General features: G+C 40.1%; 1 protein-coding gene across 1 annotated transcript; it reads left to right on the forward strand.

The window, feature by feature from the left end:
- The first annotated feature begins 17,052 nt into the window (after window positions 1–17,052).
- Window positions 17,053–19,512, forward strand: LOC143562628 (phospholipase A1-II 1-like). The gene is made up of 2 exons (XM_077050378.1): window positions 17,053–17,855; window positions 18,913–19,512. The coding sequence occupies exons 1-2, from the start codon at window positions 17,268–17,270 to the stop codon at window positions 19,510–19,512; spliced, it is 1,188 nt and encodes a 395-aa protein (XP_076906493.1). The 5' UTR covers window positions 17,053–17,267.
- Window positions 19,513–20,356: the final 844 nt, after the last annotated feature.

The following is a 20,356-nucleotide window of genomic DNA, read 5'->3' on the forward strand; positions in this document are numbered from 1 at the left end:
TGTATGTATGTATGGTAGCAAGTATGTAAGTAGAACAGAAGGGTAACTAGTGAAGTATGGATATGTATCTACGGATATGTATGTATGTGTATGTATTGTATGGTGTTCGATTAACTAGAACTCACTCAGCGTAGCTGACTTTTAGTATGCACGCAGGTGAGCTGATTACAGAGTTAGCATGAGGATGACACACGGCATGGATTGAACGGCTGGAATCTGAAGAAAGAAGTAAAGATGTTTTAAATATAAAGTTTTGTGTTATGGTATCAAAGAAAAGGTTTAACGTTTTGTAACAAATGATTGATGTTTTATATTCCGCGAAAAGTTTTAATAAACTCTGATTTGAAGAACTGTGTTTATGAGTAAATCCGACGCTAAAGTAGGGCTACCGGGTTCGGGGCCTTACAAGTTGGTATCAGAGCATAAGTTCGAGAGATTTAAGCATCCTACATGCTTAGACTCGAACAGAAAATGGGATTTAAGTAAGAAAGGAAAGAAGATGCCAGTTCAAGAATGCCATGTGTCGCTCAAGCAAGATCAGTAAAGGTAAAGTGTATGATTAAATGACATATGTTAATGAGAATGAAAAGGTATGTGAACAAAATGGATAGGAATAATTGATTGTTGATTTGACTAACTGCTTAAGTAGAACTAGCACAAATAGACTCATAAAGGGAAGTGTATAGGACACGGAAAGCAACGTGATCAGCTAGTCACAACTGGCCACTGTTATTACCTGTTAGCCTTGCTATCCTTGTACTAAATAGTTCCTTTCGTGATGATGTTTGTGTTGTCCCTTTAAGAATACGGATGGCTGGAGCTGGAGAATTTGTGGGAACTGGGGGTCGCACTGGACGTCGTGGCAGGCCTCGTCTTGTCCGGCAACCTTCGGTAGAAGAAGCTTCCCACACCGAAGATGAAGGAAGCGCAGCTGGAGGAGACCAGAACAACAATGAAGAAGTTCAACTTAGCCCTGCAGTTCAAGCAGCCATTGTTCAAGCTGTAGTTGCTGCTGTGAAGAACCTGAATCCCGAAGGATCTGCTGGAAGCCGAGAGCGAACTGCTGAAGGGGCAGGGGGTGATGGTAAGGAGGTTGGGGAAGGAGAAAGAGGGGCCTCGAGCGAGGATAAGTCTGTGAAAGTCGATGATAGGAGAAGAGGACAAGGTGGGTGCAGCTATAAGTCCTTCAAAGGATGCGACCCGCCGAAGCTGACTGGGTTGGGAGACGCAATCGCTACTCTCCAATGGATAACTACTATGGACAAGGTTATCCGCATTAGCGAATGCCGTCCCGACCAAGCTGTGGGTTATGCTACTCAGTCATTTGTGGAAGAAGCTATGTATTGGTGGGAAAGTGTGGAGCAGAGAAAGACTAGTGATGAGATCAAGGCGTTGAGATGGGACGATCTGAAAGAGTTGGTGATGAAGAAGTTCTGTGCAGATGCAGAGGTTGAAAGGACGGAGATGAAGTTCCTGAATTTGAAGGCTGGTATGATGACGCATCGTGAGTATACTACTGAATTCAGCCGACTATCTAGATTGGTGCCTGATATGGTTGACACTGAGGTCAAAAGAATCAAATGTTATGTGAGGGGATTGCCACAAAAAGTCCGCATGTTGGTCAGGGCAAATAAACCTGCTACTTTTGACTCTGCTGTTGAACTTGCAGAAGTGGTTTATGCTGACCTGGCTGAGGACGATGTGGTGGTGGGGGAAAAGAAGGAGAAGAAATGGGCTACCTCTGCTAAGCGTTCTGGCGAGATGGTGACAACAACTGATGAGAGGAAGGCCAAGGTTGGGAACAAGGATGCATGTAAGACGTGTGGGCAAGTGCACCTGGGAGAATGCAAGACTGGGACAGACAGGTGCTATCGGTGTGGAAAGAGTGGGCATTATTCTCGAGAATGCCCTGATCGTCCAAAGTGCTTCAAATGCGGAAAAGCTGACCACATGGCTAGGGATTGCAAGGAATCAGGGGCGGTAGGTGCGAAAGGATGAAGACTTTGGGAAACTGCAGAGAGGAACACCTGATGAAGGAATAATTGCTCATGCAATGGTTTTATTAAATTACATTTGCTTAAGAACTTGTTTTGTGTTAAGGTTTAAAACTTATGTTTATCTGTGGCGTGTAATTATTTTGAGTTTGGTTAAGAATGATTATTATGTTATGGTGAAATGTTGTTTTAGACAATAGTGTTAAAGGTACTAATCGAAACCCTTAGAAGGATGAGATGAGTCTTGGTGCATCGAGGGTCTCATGGACAAGCTACCTTAAATAGCTAAAACACATGACCACCATTCGATGGCTGTAAAGTCGGAAGTAGGAAGGGTAACTCAGAAAGCGAAGGCAATTCTATAAAACGTGTAAATGTAAGAAGTTTTCCTTTTATAGGGAATAAGTTAGGTTTCGGGGACGAAACCTCTTTAAGGAGGGAAGACTTGTAACATCCCGAAATTTCAAAGGTAATATTAATTATATTACTTATTAATAGATGGGAAGTTTTCTCGGGTTATCAGGAAATAAATAAAAGAATAGGAGTTGGTATGGGTCGGGCTAGTGTCGGGTAATGGAAGTGGGTTATGGACTTGGGTTAATTGAGATAGGTTAAATGAGAATGGGATTTCAGGGATATAAATACCCCCAAAATCCCAAAATATCTCATTTCTCACCAAACTCCCTAACACACACTCCTTACACCCTCAAAACACACACATTCTAACCGATCTAGATTCGAAGCCGAGACCCGAGATTTGTTGATAGATCTGAGTTGGTAAGGTAAGAACTAATCTAACAAAGCTATTATTACTGAAAATGGTTAGGATTGGATGGGTTAACCGGACCCGAAACCCAACTGCCCAAATCGGACCCCTAAAACGTCGATTTTAGGCCGATTTGATGGTTGGGGTTTGTAGGCGCCGATCATACGGTTCCGTGGGTACCAAAATCGAGTTATTTGGCTAAGAAACGAAGGAGTTATGGGCAAACATATCTGCAGCGCGACAACTTCGCCTGCAAGATTAAGTTCGCCTGATGAACTTCGCCTTCAAGCGTAACTTCGCCTTCAAGCGTAACTTCGCCTAAGGATAACTTCGCCTGAAGCCAAGTTCGCCTAAGGATAACTTCGCCTGAAGCCAAGTTCGCCTAAGGTTTAACTTCGCCTGAAGCCAAGTTCGCCTAAGGTTTAACTTCGCCTGAAGCCAAGTTCGCCTAAGGTTTAACTTCGCCTGAAGCCAAGTTCGCCTAAGGTTTAACTTCGCCTGAAGCCAAGTTCGCCTAAGGTTTAACTTCGCCTGAAGCCAAGTTCGCCTAAGGTTTAACTTCGCCTGAAGCCAAGTTCGTTTATAAAATAAATTAAAAACCTAATGGAAAATGTGTTAAGGCAGTTATCGAAAATAAAATTTTTCCAAGCTGACCTGGCAGCTTAACCCCAGCCAGGGGCTCTGCCTCTTGGACCCCGCTAGGGGCTGCCGCCCCTAGAACCCCGCTACCAGGGGCGCTGCCCCCGGACCCCCGTTCGTTGTGGGTCATATAAAGATAGAAACGCATCATAAGTAGTAGTAGCTAATTGATGCGTGTAAATATTATACAGTTAGCCGTGCACAGCTCAAGAGGGGAATAACTATTAACAGAGAGCGTAACAGTATTCAGGTGAGTTTCTAGCCCCATTTATGTGTTATGTTTTCGGGGCTGTGTGCATACTCGATGTGTTGTTAATACATTTATCCTAAGTGATAAGTGTATGCCATATGTGATATATGTGATGGATATGAATGGTTGCTTGTCGGTACGCGAACGATCTTCGGATATTACGCGTACTGTCAGGTCAAAAATAAAGGTACGAATATTATACATCGAAGATGTATGAACATTACAAATGAATACTTGTCGGGGCGTGAACGATCTTCGGATATTGCACGTATCGACAAGAGGTATGGTTGTTAAATGAATGATGTAAAGAACGCCTAGGGTGTTCTTATGCTATGATGTAATTATTGTATATGTGAAGTAGGTGTATACAGGTACACGAATGGTATGTGAGTTCTACGTTCGACATAGTAAGTTAGGATGGCAAATCCCTCTAGCTTTTGTCGGACATAGACTCGGCTGGTGATGGCGTAGTTAAGGACTGCGAGCCTTATACGTAAAGTAGATGATAGATGTAAACGTAGTTAAGGACTGCGGGCCTTATACGTAAAGTAGATGATAGATGTAAACGTAGATAGGGACGGTGGGCCTTATACGTGTTACAGATAATAGACGACAACGTAGTTAAGGACTGCGGACCTTATACGTATTATAGATAGGCCTCAGCATAGGAAAGGACTGTGGACCTTATACGTGCTGTAGTTGTATTGTGGTAGCATAGGGGAGGACTGCGGACCTCGTACGTGCTATGGTTTAGGTTGCAACATAGGGGAGGACTGTGGACCTTGTACGTGTTGTGGATGTAGGATGGTATAGGGAAGGACTGCGGACCTTGCACGTACCATAAAGGGTGAACATAGGTAAGGACTGCGGACCTTTGTACGTGTTCACGACCTTGAGTACAGGTATAGACGGTGAACTATGAACGTACTCTCGGTAGACTGAGGTTAGTGATTGTAGATATGTATGTATGTATGGTAGCAAGTATGTAAGTAGAACAGAAGGGTAACTAGTGAAGTATGGATATGTATCTACGGATATGTATGTATGTGTATGTATTGTATGGCGTTCGATTAACTAGAACTCACTCAGCGTAGCTGACTTTTAGTATGCACGCAGGTGAGCTGATTACAGAGTTAGCATGAGGATGACACACGGCATGGATTGAACGGCTGGCATCTGAAGAAAGAAGTAAAGATGTTTTAAATATAAAGTTTTGTGTTATGGTATCAAAGAAAAGGTTTAACGTTTTGTAACAAATGATTGATGTTTTATATTCCGCGAAAAGTTTTAATAAACTCTGATTTGAAGAACTGTGTTTATGAGTAAATCCGACGCTAAAGTAGGGCTACCGGGTTCGGGGCCTTACACACCATGACTTTTCAAGTCTCCAACCTCAGAACATAATCGTAAATGGAATTTGAAAATCAACTATTCATGTATCACCATGACTTTTCAAGTCTCCAACCTCAGAACATAATCGTAAATGGAATTTGAAAATCAACTATTCATGTATCACCATGACTTTTCGGATTTTCAATTCCAACAAACGAATATGTAAGTAAAATCAATAAAAATCGAAATTCAGCAAAAATCGAAATATCGCGAAATAAAACATAAAACCATACGCTGCGTCTGCGCAAGCATATTTATAAATAACGAGTAATTAACAATAAGCGCGCAAACATGAGATTTCTCTCATGCGCGAGAAGGGACTCTTAGGTATTCTAGGCCGTTACGTCTAACCACCTATCCTAAAGTCAACCTGGCTCTGATACCAATCTGTAACACCCCGACCAAAGGCGGATTATACATCGGGGCGCCACATATTGTTTCATCACTCGTGACACTATTGGGTGTCAATATTTAATAAATATATTCATTCGCGCACGCGCAACGCAAGATAACATAAATCAACATAAATCAATATATTATAAGGCAAAATATTCGAACAACAATAACTTGTCTTGATACATTTTAATCTAAGTCCAAAAGTAAAAACGTCCTACGTGTCCACAAGCTCCAAATGTAGCTACAGCAAACCTGAACATGTGTTAAAATAAAACGTCAAACACTTGCGTGTTGGTGAGAAATCAAGTTTAATAGATAATAGATAAAAATAATCACTGCGCGCAACACGTGTATGTCTGGTGTTTAACAAGGGTGTAATCAGATTGTGATCAAGCCTAAATAGATCATAGTTCATAGTTCAATCCGTGCTCCTAAATGAGCACAAAAACAAGAAAACATCTGTGCAAGTGTAAACAAAGAAAACCGTAAATGATAGGTCTCCCGTGTTCATCTAATGGATCCATGAAAACTTCGGAATAGGCCGAACAAAGCGGTTAATGATACACACATACAAATAAACAGCCAAGTAAACGTCCTCAACACATGGGATACTGCGCGACTAAAGTTCATAAACAAGTTTAAGACTCTAAGTTTGTATGAACACATGAACATCCCAAAACATTAAAAATAAAAAGGGATTAGGTACGAGATTACTCACTTGATAAACGGTGCGGTGTAAGATAAAGCAAGAATCAACTTTAAACAAACACAAGTTAACCTATAAATAAGATTATTGTTTAATGATTTGTTTTAAGTCTTGATTATAAGTTAGCATAATTAATAAGTAAATTATTATATATAATATATATTACCGGAAAAGCAGGGCAGAACAGGGAGGAAGACGAAGGCAGAGAGAGGAGGCGACAGAGGACAACGGCAGAGAGCAAAGGAAGAGAAAGATAATAAGTATTTGTGTGTGTAGTGATAAACTATTAAGAAAACAATACTATTTATAGGGAAACCCTAGAAAATATAATCCCATGAAAAGGGGAAAAGATCTCCAAAAAGCAAAAGATTCCAAAAGCAAAAGATATCAAAAGATATGGCAGCTGCAGGGGACAAGGGAAAGCTGGCAGGTAACAGTAAAAGCATGGGCGGTTCAGATAAAGGTACTGGTCAAGCATGAAAAAGCAGATCTCAAAAGATAATGTCAGTCACTTTTCCTGCCAACCAATGGGGTTGGTGCGCATGCTGCGCCAAAAGTGGCTTTTCAGACATAAGACAGGTTAGGTCAACATCACAAAAGATAAGATATCAAAAGCAAACAAGCAAGTTAAAACAGAAGAAAGGACACAAGACAGCGCGAGAAAGCTGCGCGCGCGAGAGGCTGCGCACACGAGAAGATTGAGCGCGCGAGGGCGAAGGCAGACAGAACAAACCTTAGCGCGCGCCGCGGGAAGAACTACAAATTCACAGCGCGTCGCGGGAGGATCTACAATTCTTAGCGCGCCGCGCGAAGAACTATAGTTCTTAGCGCGCCGCGGGAAGAACTACAGTCCCTAGCGCGTAACGCAGGAACAGTCAATCTTCACGCAGGCTTCCTTGTAAGGAGTCTAGCGCGTGGAGCTGCGCAGACAACCTTAGGCGGGAAGAAACAAAGGTCAAACAAAGAGAGAAGGGGGGGGGTGAGGTTCAAGGCTCAAAGGTTAAACAGAAGGGCGGGATAGCGACAAGAGAGAAAAGAAGGCGGAAAGAAGGAGAAGGAGAGGGACGGGACGGCGGAAAGGAAGAGAGAGGGAGAGGCGGGAAGGAAAATATTATTAGTAATATATATATTTTAAATGTCAAGTTTTAAAAGAAAATAATTAAATTTTAAATCATAAAAAGAATCGGATCAGAAAACGGGTACCTGGGTCGGGTCGGATCGGGCAGATGTCACACTGAGTGAGTTCTAGTTAATCGAAAGCCATACAATACATACACATACATACATATCCGTAGATACATATCCATACTTCACTAGTTACCCTTCTGTTCTACATACATACTTGCTACCATACATACATACATATCTACAATCACTAACCTCAGTCTACCGAGAGTACGTTCATAGTTCACCGTCTATACCTGTACTCAAGGTCGTGAACACGTACAAGGTTCGCAGTCCTTACCTATGTTCACAATTTATGGTACGTACAAGGATCGCGGTCCTTCCCTATACCATAGTACATCCACAACACGTACAAGGTTCGCAGTCCTTCCCTATGTTGCAACCTAATTCATAGCACGTACGAGGTTCGCAGTCCTCCCCTATGCTACAAAATCAGCACGTATAAGGTTCACAATCCTTTCCTATGCTGAAATACATCCACAACACGTACAAGGTTCGCAGTCCTTCCCTATGTTGCAACCTAATTCATAGCACGTACGAGGTTCGCAGTCCTCCCCTATGCTACAAAATCAGCACGTATAAGGTTCACAGTCCTTTCCTATGCTGAAATACATCCACAACACGTACAAGGTTCGCAGTCCTTCCCTATGTTGCAACCTAATTCATAGCACGTACGAGGTTCGCAGTCCTCCCCTATGCTACAAATACAGCACGTATAAGGTTCACAGTCCTTTCCTATGCTGACGCCTATCTACATTACGTATAAGGTTCGCAGTCCTTATCTACGTTTACATATATCATCTACTTCACGTATAAGGCTCGCAGTCCTTAACTACGCCATCACCAGCCGAGTCTATGTCCGACAGAAGCTAGAGGGATTTGCCATCCTAACTTACTATGTCGAACGTAGAACTCACATGCCATTCGTGTACCTATATACACATACTTACATTATAACATAAGAACACTCTAGGCATTCTTTACCTCATTCATTTAACAACCATACCCCTTGTCGTTACGTGCAATATCCGAAGATCGTTCACGCCCCGACAAGTATTCATTTGAAATATTCATACATCTTCGATATATAATATTCGTACCTTTATTTTTAACCTGACAGTACGCGCAATATCCGAAGATCGTTCGCGTACCGACAAACAATCATTCATATCTATCACACATATCACATATGACATACACTTATCACTTAGGATAAATGTATTAACAACACATCGAGTATGCACACAGCCCCGAAAACATAACAAGGAATGGGGCTAGAAACTCACCTGAACACGGTTACGTTCACCGTTAATCGTAATCCCTTTCTTCAGCTGTGCACGGCTGACTGTATAACAAGTACACGTATCAAACAACTATCACTACTCATATCATCTTTCCAGTCTTAACTACTACCCACAACGAACGGGGGTCCGGGGGCAGCGCCCCTAGCAGCGGGGTCTAGGGGCGGCAGCCCCTAGCAGGGTCCAAGGGGCAAAGCCCCTGGCTGGGGTCGAGCTGCCAGGTCAGCTTGGAAAAATTTTATTTCCATTAACTGTCTTAACACATTTTTCATTAAATTTTTAATTTATTTTCTAGTCGAACTTGACTTTAGGCGAAGTTAACCCTCGGGCGAACTTAGCTCTAGGCGAAGTTAACCTTAGGCGAACTTAGCTTTAGGCGAAGTTACCAGCTAGGCGAACTTAGCTTTACAGCGAAGTTGCCATCAGGCGAACTTAGCTTGCAGGCGAAGTTCATCAGGCGAACTCAGCTTGCAGGCGAAGTTCATCGCTTTGAAGGCGAAGTTGCCCAGTTGCAGGCGAAGTTGTCCAGATCAGCCGCTGTTCGGTTTCTGTCCAGCATTTTGAGCGATTTTAACACCCTTGCTATGGTTCAATATCACCCACTACGCTTCCCGACCATTTTCGGTCGCTTATACACTAAAAAGCTTGGATCTTTAAACTTCAAAGATCAAGAATCATACCTTTTTGAGCTTGTTGGATCTCGTTTAACTTGTTAACACACTAATCGCTCTCTCTCTCTCTCGGATCTGCCCGTTCCTCTCCTCGGCCCGGCGGCGGTGTTGATGGTGTGTGTTTTTGGAGTGTGTGTGTAGAAAGTAAGGAAATGAAGATATTTTTGGGTTTAGGGGATATTTATATCCCTGAAATCCCATGGACCTAAGGCCCATTCTTATTTAACCCGTCTCCATTAATCCAACACTAGCCCGACTCATACCAACTCCTACTCTATTATTTATTTCCTGACAACCCGAGTAAACTTTCCCTCTATTAGTAAGTAATATAATTAATATCACTTTGAAATTTCGGGATGTTACAATCGACTACTCAGAAACATTCTCACCGGTAGCGAAGTTTGACACAATCCGAGTCCTATTTTCGATCGCTGCAAATGAAGGATGGCCCCTTCATCAATTTGATGTTAAGAATGCCTTCCTACATGGAGAATTAGAAGAAGAAGTTTATATGGAAGCTCCGTCTGGGTACACAAAAAATTTCAAGGCAAAAGAAGTATGTCGGTTAAAAAAATCTATCTACGGACTTAAACAATCTCCTCGAGCTTGGTTTGGAAGATTCACTCAAGCAATGAAGAAATATGGATACCAACAAAGCAACTCTGACCATACATTGTTCCTTAAACGGAGAGGTAACTTTGTGACTTGTTTAATTATTTATGTTGATGACATGATCATTACAGGAAAAGATGAAGAAGAAATGAAGAAGTTGAAGGCAGACTTATTCACATAATTTGAAATGAAGGACTTGGGAAGGCTTAAGTACTTTCTTGGAATTGAAGTACTAAGATCTAAACAAGGGATATTCATATGCCAAAATAAATACATACTTGACCTTCTAACAGAGACATGAATGATTGATTGCCAGCCTGTTGACACCCCAATGAGGGTTAACCATAAACTCCATATGGAAGAGAAAGCTGAACAAACCGACAAAGAAAGATACCAACGCTTGGTAGGTAAACTAATATACCTCTCGCATACCCGTCCATATATTGCATATGCAGTTGGAGTGGTCAGCAAGTTTATGCATCAACCTCAAAATGCCCACATGGAGGCAGTAATGAGGATTATCAAATATCTCAAAGGAACAGTAGACTATGGAGTTCTCTTTCAAAAAAATAAACATATGAGGATCCAAGTATATACTGATGCAGATTGGGCGGGAGACCAAGAAGATCGCAGATCTACATCAGGATACTTCACATTGGTTGGCGGAAACTTGGTTACTTGGAAAAGCAAGAAACAAAAAGTAGTAGCTCTGTCTAGTGCTGAAGCTGAATTCTGAGGCATTGCACGAGGCGTGGCAGAAGTATTGTGGGTTCATAAACTTCTGACTGAGATAGGGTTCCCTCCGACCGAAGCAAGTAAGATAATGTGTGATAACAAAACCGCAATACAAATTTCAAAGAATCTTGTCCAACATGATCGTACAAAACACATAGAGGTTGACCGGAACATCATCAAAGGAAAGATTGAAGCTAGAATTATAGAGTTGCCTTTCATTCGATCAGAAGACCAATTAGCAGATATATTAACAAAAGCCGTCAACGGAAGAAACTTTAACAATTGTCTTGACAAGTTGAACATTGGAGATCCCACTACTCAACTTGAGAGGGGGGGGGGGGGGGGTGTTAGAAAATAAAGAGAAAAAGAATATTATTATAATTAGAGTGGATCAGCTCATCATCATTTCCTTTTTATGAAGATTGTGACAAGCTTACATATCGGTCATTAAGGACCGTTAGAGATCATTCTAGAATATTTCCTAACTTCAATTGTGATTGTATTTCCTTTCTTAGCTCATAGTCTTCTCTATTTATGTAATATTGTTTCTCTATAACATTACAACAATACAAGCAAATATACAATTTTCAAATTTCAATCTTCAACAATGTGACTGTCAAGAGGTTAAGGTAGGGAAGTAGTGCAAGCAAAATTAAGAACTAAGCTTATGCTAAAGGAGAATTAAGTGCTTACCATGGCACCACATCACCGCATTTTACCCTAATTATATGACCGATGTGGATGCTGACTTGAAAACAAACGGATAAAACAAAGTAACTTTGGATGTTTATAGTTAGTTTAGGTCTTGATTGGTTTAAAACAAATCAGATCAAACAAACTAACTTCTTTGTTATATTCCCAGCTAACCATAGTAGATAATCTGCAATTCATTATAATTCAGCCTCTAAATACCTCTTCTCTTCACAATAAACAACTTTCTCAACACATCATACTTCCATCCTATTATCTTAATAGCATGTTCTTTCTTGTTAACCTTCAAATTCAGATAGGTTGAGTAGAGACATGGTGTCTCAGCTTGAATAAGTCTTTGTCAGTATAGGCACCACCACCATAAGACATAAAAATTTTCAATGCCCAAATTTTACAGGACAAGACATAAAAGTTTTCGGGTTGGTTCAAGTCAAGCTGGGGTGGATCAACCATTCTAGAGGCCTAAAGCAAACAAAAATCAGGGACCTTTTACAAAATATATGTTTTTTGTTTTACATACCTTACACGCGTTATGCGGGATGTGTATTTAGCTATTACGAGCTATATACAATTATAAATGTGTCATTGTTATAAACCATTTCCCCTTTACTCAATGTAATGTAATGGTCAAACCAAAAAAGAGTATGGGTCAAGATATTCGAAGATCAGAGACTACAAGTGATAAGATAGGAGTATGTAAATTTCATTTCAAGTAAAAGGATCCAATTACAATAAAAAGGCAGGTAAGTGGGCAACAAGCTGCGCCGTCACCCCCTTTTGAATGGCAAAACCGATCCTATTTAAAACAAAATTATCGTTCCTCGGCCTCGAGGAGTTACTGTGCACGACCCGCTGAACTCTTTTTAGAAACGTAACAGCATCAGGGGCGGACCCAAATGTGTCAAAAGTAAAAGGAATGAAGGCGTATTGATTCTCCACACACGCCTTCTCGTGCTTAGCAATTTTTCCTGCTTCTGCCTTTAGCACGGCCTGCCTAGCAACAAACCCGGTGTCCCTAAGCCCGACAAGAGGGGACACCCCAGTAAGGTCCACACAAGCATGATTCCCCCCCCTCCCGCCCATCCAAACACAAGAATGTCCGTTGGTCGGAGAGTAGACCTTCCTTCACGTGGATCCGACAAGAAATTCACAGGAGCCTCTTTTCTTGCTGAGATTCCCGCCCGTTTTAACACATCACAAAGGACATCCCTGACCAAATCATGTCTATATTTAAACCCCGGGAGTTCTTTGCAATGAACCGCGTGTTCACCAAAATTATCTAAACAAACCTTACGGTAGACCGGGCATGGCTCATCAACTGGGAACATGGGGATCATTAAACGATATTTAAGAATGGCTCGGTACTCCACTGCTGACATGTGCTGGCCTAACCCTTCGATGGGGGTGATAGTAAAAAAGTCTTGAGCATGTGGAGCCCGAAGACATTCTAATACCGCTCTTTGACGAGAGGACATGCTAAACTTTTCTCCCAAACTTTGAACGGTTTTACTATAAAGGGCACTCGCCAAAGCATTTTGGGCTTTAGGGGGGGCGGTGTCCTTATTAGCGAACCCGCCAAGTTCAAAAACGGGAGAGGACTCAAATCGGAGCGGCTATTTCTAAAAACAAGACCATAATAACATTTAAACATATTAATATTTAATAAAAATAAAAATAAAGCCTTTAAAAAATGTAAGGGACAACATTCTCTAGTGTTTTTTTATACCGATCTATTAAAAATTTGAAATTCCGGGGATTTCAGCCTACCCTTATGGGACACCTACTTTGTTTGTTTTCAATCGCTATAGATGAAGTCAAATAATATATGATTAGTCTTGAAGTTATTTGGTATGTCTGGTGAACTTCATATAACTCATCAGTATTCGAGTATTACATTATTGTAAAAAATAGTTTTATTACAAACATTTGAAACACGTCGAGGAATATGTTTGATGCATAACTTTGATTGGACATACAATTGTGGTGGTAAACATATGTTCACATTCCTGATGTTGAGCCATGATATTTGTTTACATTAAAGTGAAACCGACGTTGAGAGATACAAGGAATATCAAATCCAACAAAGGTTTGTGGCGATTCGTACTTTAAAATGAATGGTTTGGGTTTATTGTTTGATTGAGTATACAAGTTATCGCATATAAGGTCTGGTATATAGGGAAGGGGTGCTAAAATGAAGAGTTTCGGATATTCGAAAATTTCTAATAATAGCTTACAGTATTTGAATCCGTATCCGAATTTCGACGGTGGTTAAAGGGGTGGTGGTGGAGTGCAACGTGGTGGGTGCGTTTTCCAGAGGGCCTATCACCTATTAATAAATTTTATTAGATTTAATAAGTTTATTTTTTATTTTTTTATATTGTAAGTAAAAAATATGTGAAATTACCTAGATGCCCTCACATGTATGGTACATGCGAGGATTTAACGGGGTTTTTAGATGACAGTTAGTGTAAATGACAAAAACAAAAAATATTATACTTTTAAAAGGACAAAAATTGTAATCCTTGTCTATTTATTAACAATCCCCCTTCTAAAATCTTCATTTAATTTTTGTATTCGAATATTTTAAATCTTCAAGATAAACTTTAAAAATGTAAAAAGTTTTATTTAATTATTATTATAATTTATAACTTAATATGTGTAACTACTACTCACTGTGTTTCCGAGTTTCATTTAACTGAAGAAAGGGAAGGAAAAGAAGGGATGGAAAAAGTATGCTATGTTCCCGAGTTTCATTTAAGAAAGAAAAAGGAAGAAAAATTTAAACTTCGTAAGCAGATGACGTGTTCTCCAACCATTATTAACCAATTAGTTTTTTTTTCTCTTTTTCCTTTTTTTTTTTTGATAGAAGATCTTGAATACAATTGGGAACGAGACTTTCATCATTTCAATTGCTTTATTTTTCTAAGTATCCCATTTAAGTAAGAGTTAGTTATAAGAATAGTTACGTTATCTCGTATTTTCATATTGTAATTATGTTACTAAAATGTAGTAAATTGCATTTATCGTCCCAACTATTTTGATCGAATTGATAATGTATTTGGTCTCTAATCTAGATGAGTGATGACCCTCATTACCCTTATAATTTTCTGTTTCTCATCATCACCAGTAATTTTATGATCACCGTCATTAGAAGGCTCATCATCATCACTTGTATCACCGATACCTTCTTTATATATATATTACAAAAGGCGAAGTCAGCGTCCTCTTACAGAGTTGTACAACTAATATAGGCACTTTGAACAAATTAACCGTGCAAATTTAACGTTCATAAAGGCACAAAGTAATTGTTTGTAAATACATACATAAATGTTATTCTTTTGATTTCTCATATAACTTTTAAAATATAATAATCTAAAACTCTAAATGTAATGTTGTGATAAACCTGTATTACGTGCCGATGTAATCTTCGTCAAATATGTTGCGAGTAATAATGTAAATGGAAGTTCATCTCATACTCTGTCATAAAAAAAGTTTTCGTGAATGTTCAGAAACGTGAATGTTTAAGTCCATTCGTTAATGTATCTTTACGTCCGTTTGTTTATGTTCTTCCAGTAACCTTCGTTTACGTATGTCCGGTTACGTTTATTTACATATATATGTTCATTAATTAAAATTTTACTATTACTATGTTTATTTATTTCTTTCTTACATCTTCCATTTTATTATTATTATGTTTATAGTTACTATATTAAGTTTTTTTTTTATAAATATTATATGGTGTACTTTCAAACTTTTGTGTGATTTTTTTTTTAATTCATTGATTATTATTTTCAAATTAATATATGTCGTTTGTGCTCGTTTGTTTGCGTATCAGTTAATTTGTGTCCGTTAGCATCTGGTTACGTTCGTGTGTGTTTGTTAGTGTCCATTAATGTCATTTTTCAAAATAAATGAAGTTACACAAACAAGATCAATTTCTTAATGAATGATGTTGGAAGCTAGAAAGGATTGATTTGCCAAAGACCACAGTTTATTGATCGAGAAATTTGACTCAAAAACTTGATACAATGTCAATACCCTTTAAATACGGTATATATATAGACTAACATAAACACATTAAAATATATTCAGGACTCAATAATATAAACACGATATTATTGAGTTAGTGGCTGAGACTAAACAAAGCTTGAACGAAAGGCTAGAGGAGTGGCGTGTAGCTTCAGAGGATAAAGGTTTAAGAATTAGTCGCTCTAAGACATAGTACCTTTGTTGTGACTTCAGTGGTGTTGGTGATAGCGAGGACACCCAGATCACTATTGAGGACCAGGTGGTTCCGCAGATAACGAAGTTTAAATATCTAGGATCGTTTGTCCAAAGCAATGGAGGGATAGACAGTGACATAACCCACCGCATACAAGCTGGATGGTGTAGGTGGAAAGCAGCCACTGGGGTTTTGTGCGACAAGCGGTTCCCATCTAAATTAAAGGGGAAATTCTATAGAGTCACAGTTAGACCTGCAATGTTGTATGGAACAGACTGTTGGGCCATCAAGAAGACACAGGAGCGCAGGATGGAGGTGGCAGAGATGAGGATGCTGAGGTGGATGTGCGGACACACTAGATTAGATAGGATTAGAAATGAGGTCTTTAGGGAAAGATTAGGAATAGTTAGCAAATAAGAGAAAATAAAGGAAGGGAGATTGAGATGGTTTGGGCATGTGAAGAGGAGACCAACAACAGCGCCGGTTAAAGTAGTGGAAGCCTTCATTGTGGAAGGAAAGAGGAGCAGAGGCAGACCTAAATTGACTTGGGATGAGAGAATCAAACATGACTTGACAGAGTTGAACCTCTCTGAGGACATGGTCCAGGATAGAGATTCGTGGAGACGTAGAATTAAGGTTAGCGACTTCTAGGGAAAGGTACCTAGTTAGCTTAGCTTTCTATTTAGGGTCTAGTTGGCTAGCCTTGCTCCTTGTGTTTATGAATATATTTTTGTTTGATGCTGCTTTTTGATTCTTATGCCCCTTTCTTAGTATGTTACAGATTCCATGCTTTTTTGATAGTTTATTATCTATGTATTGCTAAGTGTCTTTTGCTTGTAGGATGTATGTTTACTATGATTACCTTTATGTAGCTTTATGAGCCGGGGGTCTATCTGGAAGCAGCCTCTCTATTCTCTCGGATAGAGGAAAGACTTGCCTACATCCCACCCTCCCCTGACCCTACCGATAGCGTGCTATGCGGTGGGATATACAGGGCTTGATTGATTGAATAATATAAACACGATAATTATCTTTATCTAAACCTAAAATATATATTTTTATAAAATAATTATCCATAAATAACCCGATTATTTGCACGCCAACATATATAATTGGTTTCTTCTATCCCAAGTCGCTCCACGCAATAGCCATAAGACGACTCAGTAATTCCCAACGTTTAACTAATTAATTCACAATAGAAGGAATTTAATCAATATATATCCAACTCGTGAGAAGTTATAACAATTTTAGTGATTTAAGTTAAAACTATCCGATGAAACTATCCGATCCAACAAATGAACACAAACACGTAATTTCGTTTGGTAAAGTGTTCCCGAACTGTCTATTTGTCAAACGAAACCTTAACGGATGAACAGAACTATAGGTCTAGTTCGATTTAGATCATTTACAGCAATACCTCTGCATATATATTTTAATACAATGCACTTTTATATTGTTTGATATACTTGTAACTTTCACATTCCCTAATTTGTCTAGAACAAAAATCCGAAACAGAAAGTAAATGTTGCTACATTCCCAAATCCCAGAGAAGGAAATGACGAAAGACCAAATAACATATCTTTTCTCCACTCCCAAACGTTTCATATGTTATGTTGCAATTTTTCTAGCTATAAATCACGCTACAACACCATAGAACAAATCGCGATCGATCCAGTAATTAATAAACATGAATAACATCGCGAAAAACTGGAGAACCTTAAACGGAGAGAACCACTGGGAGGGGTTATTAAACCCTCTACCACCCGATCTCCGTACATATATTAACCACTACGGCGAAATGGCGGAAGCAACTTACGACGCCTACATCAAGACAACCCCGTCAAGGAACGCGGGTAATTGCAAATACGCACGAAAGAATCTGTTGGAAAAGTGTGGCCTTCTGCAAGGGCAACCATTGAACCACTACACAATTACTAAATACATTTATGCAACGTCCGCCATCGCGCTTCCTGGTGCGTTTGTAACGTCTTCAGCCCCGCAGGCGTGGAGCAAGAAGTCAAACTGGATTGGGTTTATAGGGGTGGCAACGGATGAAGGGAAAAAGGCGTTAGGGAGGAGAGACATTCTTGTTGCATGGCGAGGTACGGTTAATCCCTCGGACATGATTCATGATTCCGAGTTTGTGTTGGTTTCGGCTTCGATAATATTCGGGGAAAACCATAAGGATGACCCTAAAGTACATGATGGCTGGTACTCCATCTACACTACAAATGATGTCAATACGCGTTACAATAAAACTAGTGCTCGAGACCAGGTACGTGTGTATAACTATTACTCATTACTATAACAGGGTTATTTTAAACTTTTGTTGACATGCATTTAGCACACCCCCCCCCCCCCCCCCCCCTTGTTATGAAACTATTTAAACTAGTGTTGGAGATAGCAAAGGGTAAATTAGTTTTCAATATATAAAAATTAAAAAACTTCGTGCTTTTGTAGATTTGTTATTAATACAAATTTTATTTAAAAATTTACATTTAAATAAATTAGTGATCACTAGCTGAGGCAAGACATTCAAAAATTTAATTTAGAAAGGAGATGTTTTGGATTTAAGTCCAAGATATGACAAAATATAGTGGGTTTTTTCTCATGAGGGTGGAATGAAGATCGATTATTGAATGAGTAAGTGGCCCACAAGTTATTCAGATAGCCGAAAAAAAACTAAGTTAATTACTTATTTTTTGTTGTGTAATATATGAAAAAAAAGACTTTATTTTGAATAGAACACAAGTTGTGAAGCCTTCCTGCTAAGGGCAAGCCTGTCTAGGCGTCACCCATCACGTCGCCCCCCATCGACCATCAAAGGACACTTCTTAGGACTAGTTTGATTTTATTTTAATTAGTTTAAAACAACTTAACTAACTTCTAAACCTAATGAGACTTAACTGGACTGACGGGACTTTCATATTTGATTATAGGGAACCACCTAGGTAGGATCCTCAACGACTATCAACGAGTCTATACATTTTTAGTTCGTTTTCATTATAAAAATTAGGTTAATATAACTATTAATTAACTTTAGATGATTCGGCTTGGCCAAAATAAGCAGAGGTCTCATCAATTCCTCTTAGTATCGGGTGCTCTGCAGTTTTGTAGAGCAAACCGCTTGAAAAGATGGCCGATTCAGGGAGTTTCATATTTCCTTGCTATCAAAATAAATAAAAATTATATCAATGTATAGAAGAAAAAAAGTACGTTTAAATCAAAATGTGGTAACGATCCATTTTAAGGGGAAAAAACCATCTCGTTATATAAACAACTTTACATGTTCATTGACGTTTATTTATTTATTTTTTGTTATAAATGTTTAGGCAATGGAAGAGGTGAAGGAACTAGTCAACAAATACAAGCATGAGGAAATAAGCTTGACAATAACCGGACATAGTATGGGTGCAGCAATTGCAACATTAAACGCTGTTGACATAATCCTTAAGGGACTCAACAAGCTATCATCATCTCACCCGCCCAAGGTGTGCCCCGTGACCGTGTTCGGATTTGCCAGCCCTAAAGTAGGAGACTCCGGTTTCAAGAAAGTTTTCAATTCATTGAAGGAGCTTTATTTCCTACGAATTAACAACGTGCCGGATGTCGTTCCAAAATACCCGCTACTCGGGTACTCGGATGTCGGGAGTGAGCTAGAGATAGAGACTTTAAAGTCTCCATACTTGAAGGGTCCCGGGAACCCGGGAATTTGGCATAACATGGAGGGTTATATGCATGGAATTGCTGGGGTTCAAACTAATATTTTGGGAGGATTTAAGCTGGAAATTAATCGAGATTTGTCACTCATAAACAAGTTTGGTGATATTTTGGATGATAAATATGGTATTCCTGGTTTTTGGTGGGGTGAGAGGAACAATGGAATGGTTCAAAAACTAGATGGAACTTGGGAGTTGAGAGATCATGAATGAAGAAACACCAGTCGAACCCCGGGCAGATTACTGGTAACCTGGGGGTTAGATAGATGTTTCCCACGAGGGGTTAGACCCTTGGAAGATGGTTCTTCTGATAACCTGCAAAACAGACACCGTGAGCTCGTCACTGAGAAGGGGGGGTTCCTCCTTGTGACCACCCTCCGGCGTGAGAATCAGACTAGATTGCTCTTTAAATATAAAAGTATATTAAGAGATTGCTAGAGCAGATATCAGGTATATATGATAAGATAAGATGTCGTAAGATGATCATACCATTGGGGTATTTATAGCCGAAGGTAGGTTTCCAAGGGGTTTAGCCGGCCCAACACGCTACCAACTGTAACCTATGCACGTGCCCTGCCTGTGAGTGGTGGATAGGTAGCGGCTGACACAGAGCAGGCGTGTCGTGCACTCTTCCTCTTCTGCCAACTACAGGCTAGGCACGTGGTATGGCAGGAGTTGGTGGGTAGGCGGCGGCTATTGGTCACAGTGCTGTGGCGTGCTGTCTGCCATGCTGCTGTCAGTGAGCTGTCGCATTCTTGGTCAGATCTTTTGTCTGTACCTCGTCAGGTATCACACAAAAGATCCTCCATCATACGGACTGGCTCATTTAGGCGGGAGTTTTCCCCCTCCCGCCTTTGCTCATTCCTTCAGGTGACACTGGGGAGAGTTAAGTGCCTTGTGCGTGTAGCCATGCTGCGCGGGTGGCCTTCCCTAATGGCTTGTATCCGAGGCTGCGGGGACAGGCGGAGTCCTTCACCATTGGGAGGCATTTCCTGCGGGACCAGCTTGCGTACTGCGCGTAAGGACGTTACGTCTCTGAGCATGGTTGGTCCTGCGG

The sequence above is a fragment of the Bidens hawaiensis genome, unplaced genomic scaffold, assembly GCF_021521415.1.
Source record: "Bidens hawaiensis isolate Kalapana, Puna unplaced genomic scaffold, B.hawaiensis_p1.1 tig00021044_1, whole genome shotgun sequence".
Classification (NCBI taxonomy): Eukaryota; Viridiplantae; Streptophyta; class Magnoliopsida; order Asterales; family Asteraceae; genus Bidens; species Bidens hawaiensis.

Bases quoted from the DNA above. Each gene is read 5' to 3' on its own strand.
- LOC143562628 (XM_077050378.1), top strand. From the start codon at position 17,268: ATGAATAACATCGCGAAAAACTGGAGAACCTTAAACGGAGAGAACCAC. The intron at 17,856-18,912 runs GTACGTGTGTAT...ATAAATGTTTAG, and splicing joins AAACTAGTGCTCGAGACCAG to GCAATGGAAGAGGTGAAGGA.